Genomic DNA, 13352 nt, shown 5'->3' on the forward strand with positions numbered 1-13352 from the left:
CTAAGGTGAATCGTACTTCTGATCCGAAGTGTTGCTACGTCGGTAGAACAAGATGCAGATTTCTAGTCATCGTACTCCCAAACCCAATACCAGATTAAAAAAATAGAGTTCCAAGAGTTTACAGGATCCCATCTCAAATTTTGAACTCAAAACGTATCTCCACATAAATTTTGAACTCCGAAACCCATCTCGGATTTCTGAATTTTTTTCTAATTCTGAAACATATAAAAGAGTGTACTAGCTACAGAAATAACTCAAAACGTATCTCCACATATGAATAAGCCATGGCAAATAGAACATACATCTCAAACTCAACGAAAAATTCTAAGTTCCAAAGAAAGCAATTTCTGTCAGATGTTAAATGTTCGTTTTCCGCATTTACAACTCTTACAACAGTGCTTCAGTATACATGTAAAATGCAACAATGTTCATGGCAAGAACAAACAAATAGCAAATGCCTTGCCCGGGTTACAATGCAGTCTGCATCTCCTAAAACAGTGACAAGTTGACGAAGTGACAATATAATCGAACAGCATTTATATACATCAAACTGTGCACATTTATCGCGTGCGCCAGGACTCAGAGAAATACATGTCAGTATAGGCAAACTGAATTAAGTTGTTTTTTGCTACTTGATTCGGGGATGTCAGCCCTTCAGATCCTCTTCAAGCTCATCAAACTCCCACCCGCTGATCTCCTCACCTTTGTACTCTTTGTCCTCTTTCCCAACCTCTGATCCCAGGGTTGCAAGCTCTGTGTCAGAATCGAAATGCTGCTCGGGTTTCATGGGAGATTTGGGTGAGTCAACGTTTGCAGCTTTGGGGGTAGCAGGCGCCTGAAGAGGCGAAGGACTCAGTTCAGATCCCTCCAGGGGTAGTGGCTTCGCTTTCTGGGATTCTATGCTTAGCGTTGGTCTCTCTATAGACTCAAATGATTCCCTCAGTTTCTCAATCTCCTCGATTAAGTTCTTGACCTCTGGGTCATCTCTCCTGAAGAAATATGTGGAGTCTCAAGGAGTAAGATCATGTTGATGCAAACTTCAAAACAATCCATCAAGGAGAGAACAGTGGATGGTACCTCGAATTAGCCCCTTGCTCGGAATAAAACAACTTCTTTATGTGATCGGCAATGCTGAAAGCAATTATAATCTGAAAATATAGTTAACATCATCAGCCAGTTTGATCCAATTTTTGTACGAAAAGCTGAATAGGTCTAGAAGCCTTAAAACTAAAGAATAATACTGAATAATTTGCTTGACAAGTGATACTTGTCACTTTGGACTTCGGAGCCTACTTCAAGTATGTTAAATCATGTTATGTAAAAGTAGTGAGAAAGCATGCACAAGAAATCAGCTGGTAAAAGAAATGTAGAACTTGAATTGTAAAACCAGGTTAAAGCTAAGTCACTGAGTGGGAACCTTCTTTTCTGTTTCCAAGTATTCCTCTTCAAGGGATTTATATGGGTTTATCCTCTCAGATGCTTCATCATCTCCATGTTCTCTTACTTCTTCCCTACAAGACAAGTAAAAACCATAACTATCAAGCCAATTGGACATATCAAAGTACATGAAAGAAAATAGAAAGAAATTGAACTACCTTGAATTTAAGACCGCCAAGTTATCCACGTATGTTTTGATACTCTCAATCAATGGGCTTAGGACTTCCTGATAAATACAAAAAACACAGATGTCACAGCCAAAATGGAGACACATCCTACTGCATGAGTGCCACTAGCGGACAAGAATAACTAGTTACCTTGAATGCCGAAAGGTGATGTTTTGTCAACTTCAGAAAATTATTCACACATTTCTCCAGCTCATCACTGAGAAGGCCATAACATATTACACAGGGTAAAGCAAGTAAGGTGAGCGCATAAATTTATCCAGAGTAGTTTTCATAGTGGAACAGTTTAACTTTAATAAAAGAAGTGGCAATAAAACAAACCATAAGACTGCGCAGAAATAACTACCATGTACCATGTTTTATTTTCCTTCTGTTCATTGTACGAGGACTGGAGCTTCCACGAGTCCTCAAGGAAACTGATCCAGATCTTGACTACATTAGCTTCCACATTACACAAGACGATGGATTTCGAGAGGTCATCCTCCTAAGTTAATTTGGACAGAAAACGAGACAAAAACAATCTTGAGTGACAAACATGATGGATAAGAATCAACAAACCGCAGGTTCATTAAAAGTATGATGGGGGAAAGACACCAATGCACAGTTCTTTAGAATATATATCAAATTAGACTGAATTAACCACAAACAGGTAAACATCAGTACCTTTGTTTTCAAACTAAATATAATTTGATTGTTTGCTTCATCAAATTGGTCCCTCTCTTCCCTAGTTTTCTTGAGCCGGCCAGCAGCAGCATTTAGTGATATATCGACCTGCAAATGAGGAATATCTTTACAAAAGAACAGAATTCAACAGAATTATCGGAGTGGCATGGGGCACTAACTTGTCAAATTCCGCAGAGCATGTTACACATTACTCCGGTGTGATTTTTTGCAACCTCTCCAGCAAGTGTATTATAATGTAATTAGTATGGGCTAGTGCTTAATGCTGCATACTACTAACTGAAGTACTGAACTATCATGAGGGTATTCCTATTCAAATTTCATGGCTCTTCTGCTCAGACAAGAGCAACAGGATAGATTTTTCAGAGAGAGAGAAGAACAGTTTTTTGCCCAGATTATCAAATTTGGTGTCACCAATTGAATATATCTTGGCACCATAACTCTACTGCAGCTTGTGTTTCAGGACAGGATCTTTTCCCCGGACATCATTAGCCACAGTTTAAGATTACCAATGAATCATCATAATCACAATAAAAGATGGTGAGTTGTTCAAACAACTTGCTTTCATGCCACAATATATGTCCAATATTCTGAAAGTGATATTAGATACCACATATGGCAAGGCATCTGAACATAGAACCTACAATGAGACTACAAAAAAGAAATATCTTCCATGGATCTTAAAAGTCACAACAAGGAAAAATGTACCTTTTTCAGCTGCGCCTCAAGCTCATCCCTTTGCTTCTCCAATTCAGTAATCTCATCAAGCAATTCCTTTATCAGGCCATAAAAAAAAGTAAGATGAGGATATCTGATTTGATTAGGAGGTTGGGAGACAGGGAGAAGCACTTAAACATATGCATATTTGCTTTGTAGCATATATGTAACATGTCCAATGCATTATACATTAAACAGTACGCAACGAAACGTTGGTGTGATACATGTAAAATGTATGTTCTGAGAGCCCCAAAATAAGCATGCATAACCACATTCTTATTACCCTATGGCATAAAAAATGAGGACAAGAAGCTACAAATATAAGTGGACAGATGCACGGCATTCTGATATAGTGGTATATCTACAACTTGACAACCAAAGCCCTGTTTGGAAAGTAAAATTCCATTTTCAGTGAATGTGTGATTTCCTATGAAATTCCTATGAGAAACATAATGTTCCGAATGGAACTGCTGCTGACTTCTACTCATTACTGATGAGTCCTAAAAGTGCATCAATGCCTTCCACACCTATGTAAGCTAGCTAGCAGTCTTACCTTCTCAACAGCATTGACTTCATTCTCTTTTTTCACACGAAAGTTGAGAGCATCTTCTTTCTGACGCCTGGTACAAGAGCAAAATGGAAAATCACACCTAAGCTGCTGGTGCCATGATTTGATTATTTCAGAATTACAAAGAAAAAATAGTCTATAAATTTTCAGCAAAAGAAAATGGAACCACACAAAGATACATCTTCATATCAAGGAAATAAAAATGGCGAAGAGTTATGTATAATCAGCGAACTAACGTATTGACAACTACAAGTTGTCAAGTGCTAGTATTGAGTGTCGAAAAGTCAGCAGTTTAATACCATCAGATGCCAGCGAAAAAAGATCAAGCTAGTTCTGAGCATCAGGTCAGAGCATACGACATATTACAATGCCAAAGCAATCAGAATATGGTACTTCTTTTGCCATGCTGGTTGGAGTAACATAAAGATTTTAACTGAATTTTTGTAGGAACTGAGCCTAGCTCAGTTGGTTGAGGGTGTGGATGTACACCTAGACCACCCAGATTCGAGTCCTCTTAGACGCGAATTTGGATTGCTATTTCTTAATAAAAAGAAGCCTAGTTACTCCTAGGTTGGTCTAGTTTTTGAAATTTTCAACTGGGTCCTGAATGAGTAAAGGAAGTTATATACACAAGCATGTATTGTATGATAGTAGAGCAAGAATTTCGGCCAAACAATAAAACCGGATCAAACATCCAAGAATGAACATATCTTTTTTGTTCATATGCGATCATATAAGTGGCAGAACAAATATTTCATACGGAAAAAATAATTTCAGAAGCAAAACCTGTGCTCCAAAATTCGCTGTTCTGCTTTGGAGGATGAACTTGCAAGGGAATCTGCCAAGACCTTAAGTTTACCAACCTGATGATTTGTGAATGGTGTTAGCATTGCAGGCCATCGATTTGCAGGTCTAAACAGAGTATGATGAGGATCTGCTAGCATAATTACTTGAAGGTAGACCTTAAAGTCTTACACGCAATCAACACAATCACCAAAATAATAACTAGACGCCATTTTGAGCCACATAAATCCTACTCATGCAAAACTTCCTCAGAATAGAACTTTTGATCGATATTTTTCAAGTGTGCCGACTACGTCATTAAAAGTAGGAGTGCTGCATAACCAATAAAAGTATCAGCACTTCAGCAGAAAATGCATATTCCTATGATTATCAGTTCTTATATGGAGGCCAGAAGTACACAATTCGTAAGAAGTAGGAGTCTAAATGATAAGTGAAGATCTACACAATAACTAACAATCCAGAGTCTTGCCACTGAAGAAGGGGGGTGTTCTCTTACACTCTAAACAATTGCAAACATAGGATAAGCTAAAGAGTTCTAAAGATGTACTGCCCAACTCCCATTGCTTGACAGGATTAATAGCCTATGTTACATTCTACAGTGATTTAAGGGATCGAAACTCAAAACTGAAAGCTTATAAAAATAAAATACAAACATGCCTTCTGAGAGTGGATCTCCAGGGAGTCGCCAGGAGTAATTGATTTCTTCTTCAGTAGAAGTTCTTCAACTTTAGAGCACAAACGGACTTCACTAAGTGCTTCTTTGAATGCCTGGAGAAAACAAAGATCATAGTTATCTGTTTTTAAGCCTTAAAAACATCACTACAACAGTAGAAGATAAAACATATTAATAAACACTTTAGTCATTAATCCAGATATCAGGCAGTAAGTAGGTGTATCATACGCATGAACCTGAGGAGGGTATATTCAAATTTCATAATCAGTTTAGAGTTACTGCTATTACTTTCCAGGCAGGACCCTTCTAGTAAGTAGTAAATGTATTTCACCATAAGAATGTATATCCAGCCACTAGTAATATACATTTAGATCAATCATGTGAAAAGGGTACTATTAGATCTTTCATGAAAAGTATTTCATAATATAACATCCTTTTTTGCTAACATGTTGCTGTAAAGATCGATGGTCAAAGTTGCATATGGATTCCATATCAATGTAAACAAAGTATATCTTGCAACAGAGGATGTAGCCTAAGCCACATGTGGTCAGTTAGAAATTTTTATGATATATTTACTTGGAAATATCAACTATGGAGTCAACAAGGACACTGGTACAAAATGAATTCCCAGTCAGATAAACAGAGGTAAATCCATAGAGCCTTTTCACACATTTAGTAACTGAGCACTGGAATGGTCAATCAAGTATGATAGAAAAAAAAGGTAAATTTGTAGTATATATGACTAGGTATTACTACCTCCAATCACAAATACTAGTTTTTGGACATCAACATGGTTTCCAAAAACGCAATTTGGACCACCAATTTCTATTGTAATACGCTTTAACAAACCCAATAAAAATTATGTTGTTATGAAAGTACTTTTCAAGACAAATCTACACACATGATTTTCATGTTTCCAACCTAAATAAATAGAAAGATATTGATAGTCAAAGTATAGAAAGTTTAACCACATGTATGTCCAAGACAACAAGTAAACCACAAAGGGAGTAGGTAATACCTCAAGATCTGCAGTTGCCATCTTCTCTGATGTTTTATCCTGATCTTCAGTTAACTGAGCTTGTGATTTCTGCTTCTCATCTAGTTTTCTCTGCAATTCTAGGGATTCAGCATCTATCCTGAAATTAAATACAAGCTGCAAAATAAGCTAATGTAGCCTGAAACCATTGATAAAACGATCAGATGTCTCTTTAAAAGTATTCGGGGCTTTCAGTGTTGCAAGCATGAACAGTTATTTCTAGTATTGATCCACGATATTTGATATTTAAGAGATTTGACATAGGCCTTCAGGTGTGGTTACTGGTTAGTTTGTACTCTTTGTTCTTTAGGCATGATTAGTTGGCAAAAAAAAAGTAAGACATAGTATGAATGTATGATCAAAAAAATATTTGTAATTACTCCCTCATTTATTTTTTAATGTCTATTTTAGCCTTCAACACACAGAACAAGGTGACAATCAATGCCTCCACTTTTGACATGTCTACGCCTCTTGATTGCTCCCACTTCCAACACTTCCAATTAATAGCACACAATCCATCACACTCATTCACTCTCAACTCTAACCTCCAATGGCTTTTAACAGGGGCGAAACGACACCTAGAAAACCTAAAACGGCATCTATTTCAGAACAAAACCAACTTTCTAAAACGGCATCTATTTTAGAACGGAGGGAGTAAGGTACAAGAAAAGAAGCTCAAAACAACTACTCAGTAATAACATATTGGCAGCTAATTAGCAGATTAAGTATCACCTTGCAATGTCAGCATTTCTCTTTAGCCCTGAAATGACACATTGGGCATATTCAAGCAGTTCTCCACGCTTCACCTGTTCACACAGATACAGTGAACTATTGGAGACATTACAAAGTCAGTTTTTTTTGCCTAAAAACTATATGTGAATGTGCACCTTGGAAAAATGTTTCACAAACAAGAACCGATAGTAAATAGGTATCTATTTTAGCTTTAGTGCTTTACAAAGTGTTCCCCAAATTTCCTCTGTTTTGTTCACAAACAACGAAACCAGTAAACCACATAGGCACTACATCTGCTTCCCCACTTTGAAGCCATGAGTCAGTACATGAGGCTGTGAAGCCCAATTAATCATATTTCCAATTAATTTGGAGGATCATGGAGGATCTTTTAAGTTAGAAAGTAGGGCTCAGTTGATGTATTGGTGTGTAGGCTAGGACCAAATATAGACCAAAACAATCACGAAGAGTTTTGCTTAGGGAGGAAACACATTGTACTAAACCTTTTTGCTTACAGTGAACTAATGACTAAGGAATTTGAGCTGAGATAGGATGGAGACGGGTGAGGGCAGGGGCACGTTCTCAACTGTAGCAACTAGCAAACTCCCACCCTCGCTCCCACCACCGGCACACCTAACCTAGCCTAAATTAATGTTGGGATTTTTTCTAAGAAAATTGATATGTGTAGAGGCAACCAAAAGCATACCAGGACTTCATCTTTGTATTCTGAAAATGCCTTGGCTAAGTCCTGTACAGTGCTCATGATTGCCTTGTTCACTTCTTTCCCTCCAGTAAGACATATGCTGCAGAATCAACAGCATTGCAATTTTCAATATAGTAAATTACAAAATATTCACTGGTCAGAGAAGATTCAACAGAGATGCAAGGTGCATGAAGTAGCCATGATTTTTAAGGCATCGCTTAGGCGACAAGGCGCTCCGGGATGGCAAGGCGTCACCCACGCCTTACCAAAAGCAATGAAGAATGAGGGAGAGAGGAAAAAGAGAGAAAGAGTGGGAGGGGAACCAGCCACCAAGGCCAAGCAGCTGCCACCTCCCCCGTCCCTACTGGCTGCAGCGCCGGAGGTCGGCGCAGCGCTTCCTCCTGTCAGCGGCGGTGGTCGATCTGGCAAGGGGCGGGGCAGTGAAGAATGGGAGCGCCTGGAAGATGGAGTAGCTGGCTGGCGGAGAGAGAGAAGGGTAGAGAGCAGTGACGGCGCTGCGCTGCAAGAGAGAGAGAGAGAGAAGGGTAGTAATCGGCGGTGCTGCGATGCGATAGAGCGAGAGAGAGGGAGGGCTAGGACAAGGCATTATGGTAGGAAAGGGGTATGGGCTGGTTGGTGGGCTGGGCCAGACCCCTCCCTTCTCCCCCTTTTTCCTTTTCCTTTTTATTCCTCCTCCTGGCTGTTGTTTCTCTGTTTCTGGGTTGGGTATGGCGTCGCCTCACCTCGCCTCATAATCGCCTAGGCATTGTGAAGGGGGTGGGTCGCCATGCCTTGCCTAACCGCTTTAAAAACCATGGAAATAGCTGAGATTATAGGAGTACAAAATGCTTGAGCGAATATTTTAATAAATAAGGGTTCAATGCGTGTAACTGTGTAAGTTCAGCAGAAGACAAACTAAGTAAGCCTACATTTGAAAGGCGAACACAGTTGTGAACTTGGAAAAACAGAATGAAAAAAGTTCAACCATCTATTAAGATCCTATCAGAAAAGAAGCCAGTACTATCAATTCCCAGCATAGGAATAGTACAAATCCATACAAAGGGCAGAGCAAAAAATTCATCAAGGCAAATGAAAAGCTATTTGTAGGATCTGGGAGTTGCTAACATGGTAAATGTAAAGCTTCTATGTTTTCAAATCTCATGAAAAGATTTAAAATTATTAATCATCAGTTTGGCATGCTAATTGGAAAAATTGTCTGAATCTATTATTCAGTAATGTGATCAGTATGTTGAACAAAGAAATATATGAATTTTATCGCTTTTGAAAAAATAAGAAATATAAACACGTATATTAGCAGGTGATTTCATTAGCACACTCACCCGAATATTTCCGAAAGCAGTGAAGCTTCCTCCTCAGAAGGAGCTTCAAGAATCTTATTACAGAAAATATAAGTAGCCCTTAGCATCAACCCAAGTAAGGATAAACAATAACAATGTGTAGCCAGGAGAGCATGGTTCAACTAACTCACCATGGACAGTGTAATACCTTCGAGTGCTTGGCTGTACAAGAATACATCAGGGAAGCTCATAGGTGCTCCGTCAATATCGGCATCATAGAACAAAACCTACTTCCAACATTTCAGTTTAAGAAGCATATATGTACTTGAGGACGTCTATAAGATAACTAGGATATGCACAAAAGACTTAACTAAAATCAACAGTATTAAATAACTATATAAAACAAACAGCCATGAAAGTAAAGTTTTGAGCACTGAGCATGTAAACTCACCAATGGTGCTTTCAAAGTGTCCGTTGCACTAGAAGGATCGTGATCTTCAGAAGCCTTTAAATCTGAACCTCCAAGTTCGGCACCAGTATCTTGCAATGCTCTCAACCAACGTTTTAACAATTCAACTCTTTCACCCCCACGGCATGAAACTGCTGCCTCTTCCAATCGTGCTACCGTTTTCTTGAAACTTTTGTAGTTCTGAGTGCCCTGCATATCACACAGTAACAAAGCCAACTTAGACCAAAGGACGCACTCAAAAATTCAGCAATGGTTGTTCATCTGTACTAAACTAGGACTAGAAGTCTTAACTTTTACTTTCCCTTCCTTTATGTGCCAAGGATTCCATGACTCCGAAGAATAAGACATTACAGCATAAACATAAAATCATCTCGTTCCTAACATATATGATAGATCTTAAGAGTTTGAACTCATGCACATTGGAGTTCAGTAAGAAAGTTCTATTTGCGACCTGACCAACATGCTCCATGAGTTCACATCCTAAAGTAAACTTAGACCAAAATCTTACCATCGGTTTGTCTTCTTGTGTAACAAACTACTCCCTCTTATCTAACTTCCTAAGACATCAAATCTATGTCAGACCATGTTCCCCACAGACAAAAAAGATACAGGATCAAAGTAGCAGAATATGTAAGCACTAAATATAATCTGGAACCAATTCCTCTATAAAAGTATCTGGACCTCCCACAGACCTCGCTCGGTGTATATTATGGCCTGACTCGGGAGCGCTCCGAAGATGGTCATTTTGTGTGAGTGGATTCGAAAGGCTGCCTCGGCAAGACAAGCAAGAAGAGAGATTTCAGACGCATAGTCACTCTTCAGTTCGAAGCAAAGCGAGCTAGGGGCAATGACGGCCATAGCCGCACGGCACAAATTAAAGCTTTGAATCCGCAAGTGATTTATTGGGAGCACCACTCGCGTGCATACGCAACGAATTCACCTCTTCAAAGGGAAAACATCGTGTTCGATTCGCGCCTAAGACCTCAGACGATGCCCCATATTCGGGTTCGGGCAAGCCCACGGGGACGCCCGGCCGGAGCGCTAGGGGATCAAGCTCACCATGCGGTCGTGGAGGATGTCCGCAACGGCCTGGCCGGCGTGGTGCGCGACGGCGTCGGCGTAGCCCTTGACCGCGCGGGCGACGCCGCTGCGGCCGCCGGCCTCCACCGCCCGGCTCACCGCGCTGCGCAGCCACGAAGACATCTCCGGCGACCGGGCAGGAGGCTAGGGTTAGGGTTTTGGATTCGGATTTGGACGGCACCGACCACGGCGAAGGCGACGACCACTGGAGCGGCGGATGCGGCGGGAGGGAGGTTGTGTGTCAGCGAGCGACGTGCTCTTTCCGTTTGGATGTGGTGTGGGGTCCGCCAGTGGTTTACTCTGCTAACTTGCCTAGGGTTTCACTTTCCCCTAGTTAAGGGTTGACTAATGTAAGTGGAGTGCATCTTATTAGCTTAGAAATTTAAAATCTATAATTTATTTGATGACAAATTCTGTGCCAGTGCGTAGCATGCTACGGTACCTTTGTTCAAACGTATTTGGTACTGTTGCGATGATATAAAATAAGGAGAAAAACTATACTTATAAAATAGTTGTATAATAAAAAATAACATACATTATAGTGATAGTCTAGATTGTGTCACCTAAACATACTTACAAATAAATATTAAATTGTTTCATGTCAAACATAAATACACAAACGACGTATTGATACTTAAAAAACTAATGTTGTGGAAAGCAAAATACATGCTATGACCATAGTGGAGACACGGAGCCCCTATTGTGCAGATATAAAAAAAATAGCAAGAGTTTGTAGACTACATCTTGTGTCTAAGATATTCTCGTTCTTATAGTTGCTAGATCTTGCTAGATCACGTATGACTGTTGTCAGATTACAAGAACGGCGGTCAATAGTAGTCAAATTTATTCTTATAGTAAGGTGCATGTGTATTGCTACAGTGTCTAATTTCACTCTAACATAGTAAGATGCTTGTATGTTACTGGGTACCTAATTTCACTCTAATATTAAAAAAAATTCAATATGATTATTCCCCAAAAGCAAAAGAAAGAAAAGAAAAAAATTGAGATTCTGTTGTAAATGTGCATATTAGAATGTCAGAATTACCTCCTGGCTTAGTTCCTATGTGCAGAGTATTTGAAAATGTAATCAATATACTTTATTTCAAATAAAGTAAATAGTTGGGGCATTATTACTAAAGTATGACATGAAAATTGTAAGTAAACCAAGTACTTGCATTTTAAATTACAACTCTTTTTTCTACTTCTGTTTTGGAGTCTAACCTAAAAGGGTCAAACATACAGGTGTGGCCAACATGTAATTTCAATAACAGAAGGATGTTCCTAAATACAAAACTAAAGGTAGGAATGCTACAATTTGTTTTGCATACTCCAGATCCAGTCCTTACCATATACACTTTATGGTGACATACATAGCAGGTAACAGTGTTTCAAGTTATTATGTTTGGAACCAATACACATCAGGTACCTTATAAGTTATATAAGGTATACATACTAGGTACCTGTAAGATCTGTCCTGAAGACTCAAGGCACCTCAGGTCAGAAATTACGCATGACTCTAATGCACAAATATGTTTCACATTAAGACAGGTTGTTACAACAAGGCCTAGCTATGAAGGTAAAATGCCTAGCTATGAAATTCCATTGCTTCAACAATTAATGTATGTCCTACATTCTATGCTTTTCATAGCATGCTGACTTGAACCATGATGTTTCACAAATTCTGATCCCCCCACCCTGCTTTCAGACTTGCTCTTTCTTTCTTGAAGTTTTGTGCTAAGAAAATAGATTAGGTCGATGAAGAAAAAAAAGGAAAAAAACGTACAAGCCTAGCTGATTTGAACTGTTGTATCAAATTGTAACTAACTGGACCACCGAGGCTTAGCAGGCATAACTTGGACTATGTAAGAAGCAGAACACATCTGAATCAGGAGCCAAGATATATTCATTGTACCATCATCACCTATAGTGATAGGCACAACAGACGTCGCTAGATCAAAAATATTACTCTTTAGAGCTGCAACTAGATTAGACAAATCCGACTTCATAATCACTTTCCTAGTTCCCAAATTATGAGCTAGGCTAATGGCTGCCAAACAAGCTTCAGCCTCTGCCTGAATCGCCTCCGACAATGATCCCAACTTTCCTGCAGTACCCGCTCTGAATTCTCCAGCACTAGCTTTGTTCCTTGCATGCCACCAGGTCCAGAACAAACCAAAAAGTTCAGTTGGAATTCCGGTCTCTCAAATTGCAATTAGCTTAGAACATAAATGCAAAACTGTATGAGCTTATACACATGACTTATCTCAGACGTCTATCCTTTTCATCTGATACTTATCCATCCTTGATTCTCCTCGTCTCTCATATGATTTCTTTCACCTACTTCTCTATCACGAATCTCGACACAGATAAATAGTCCTGATAAGTCATATGTGAGCATGCACATGTGAAAATTTCGCTTCCATACACTAACTCACATATTTCCTCCATGCCCATTATCAGCCAATTTCTTCTCCTATTTACACTTAAAAAACAATGACCTCCATCCTCATCTAACCGATTGCAAAGTTGACAGTGCGTATCAAGAATCACACCTCTCCTTTCCACATTCTTTCTAAGAGGCAAATATCATGTGACAAGTTATGAGCTTTGACACCTCTAACAACTTGATTTGGGCCGCTTATGTTCTCGATGTTGTATGGTGGCTCAAATTACAACTATTAAAAGTGTAGAAAGTCATTATATTGTCAACTGAAATAGACTTCTTTTTAGCATCTGTCTGGAAAAGAACGGCTTTCCGCAAGGTATACAGAGCAAAGCCACACGGTTTCGATAGATTAAGAAATGGAAACAACACTACTACAGAATGAATCATCAGTGCCAGCGCAAAAACATCATATGTGAAATTTTTTAAATCGGTACTAATTACTCAACACTGATAGTCATGGACTATCAGTGCCGGTTTGCGAATCGATACTGATAAAAGTATCAGTGCCGGTTTGCGAATCGATACT

At 39.3% G+C, this 13352-nt stretch overlaps 1 protein-coding gene across 1 annotated transcript; it reads right to left on the reverse strand.

Moving 5' to 3' along the window:
• Positions 1–329: 329 nt before the first annotated feature.
• Positions 330–10665, reverse strand: LOC133928503 (uncharacterized). Its single transcript, XM_062374851.1, has 18 exons — positions 10360–10665; positions 9283–9489; positions 9023–9118; positions 8874–8926; positions 7537–7633; positions 6834–6907; positions 6084–6201; positions 5050–5160; positions 4375–4451; positions 3574–3640; positions 3012–3077; positions 2286–2393; positions 1976–2106; positions 1755–1821; positions 1596–1663; positions 1418–1511; positions 1078–1148; positions 330–989 (listed from the first exon to the last, which is right to left on the reverse strand). The coding sequence occupies exons 1-18, from the start codon at positions 10501–10503 to the stop codon at positions 647–649; spliced, it is 1992 nt and encodes a 663-aa protein (XP_062230835.1). The 5' UTR covers positions 10504–10665; the 3' UTR covers positions 330–646.
• Positions 10666–13352: the final 2687 nt, after the last annotated feature.

Source organism: Phragmites australis, chromosome 9 (assembly GCF_958298935.1).
Source record: "Phragmites australis chromosome 9, lpPhrAust1.1, whole genome shotgun sequence".
Lineage (NCBI taxonomy): Eukaryota > Viridiplantae > Streptophyta > Magnoliopsida > Poales > Poaceae > Phragmites > Phragmites australis.

Excerpts from the sequence above, each read along its gene's own strand:
- LOC133928503 (XM_062374851.1), bottom strand. The coding sequence starts at position 10,503 with ATGTCTTCGTGGCTGCGCAGCGCGGTGAGCCGGGCGGTGGAGGCCGGC. Across the intron at positions 9,490-10,359 it reads ACATCCTCCACGACCGCATG|GGCACTCAGAACTACAAAAG; the intron begins GTGAGCTTGATC and ends TGTGATATGCAG. Across the intron at positions 9,119-9,282 it reads ACACTTTGAAAGCACCATTG|GTTTTGTTCTATGATGCCGA; the intron begins GTGAGTTTACAT and ends TGTTGGAAGTAG.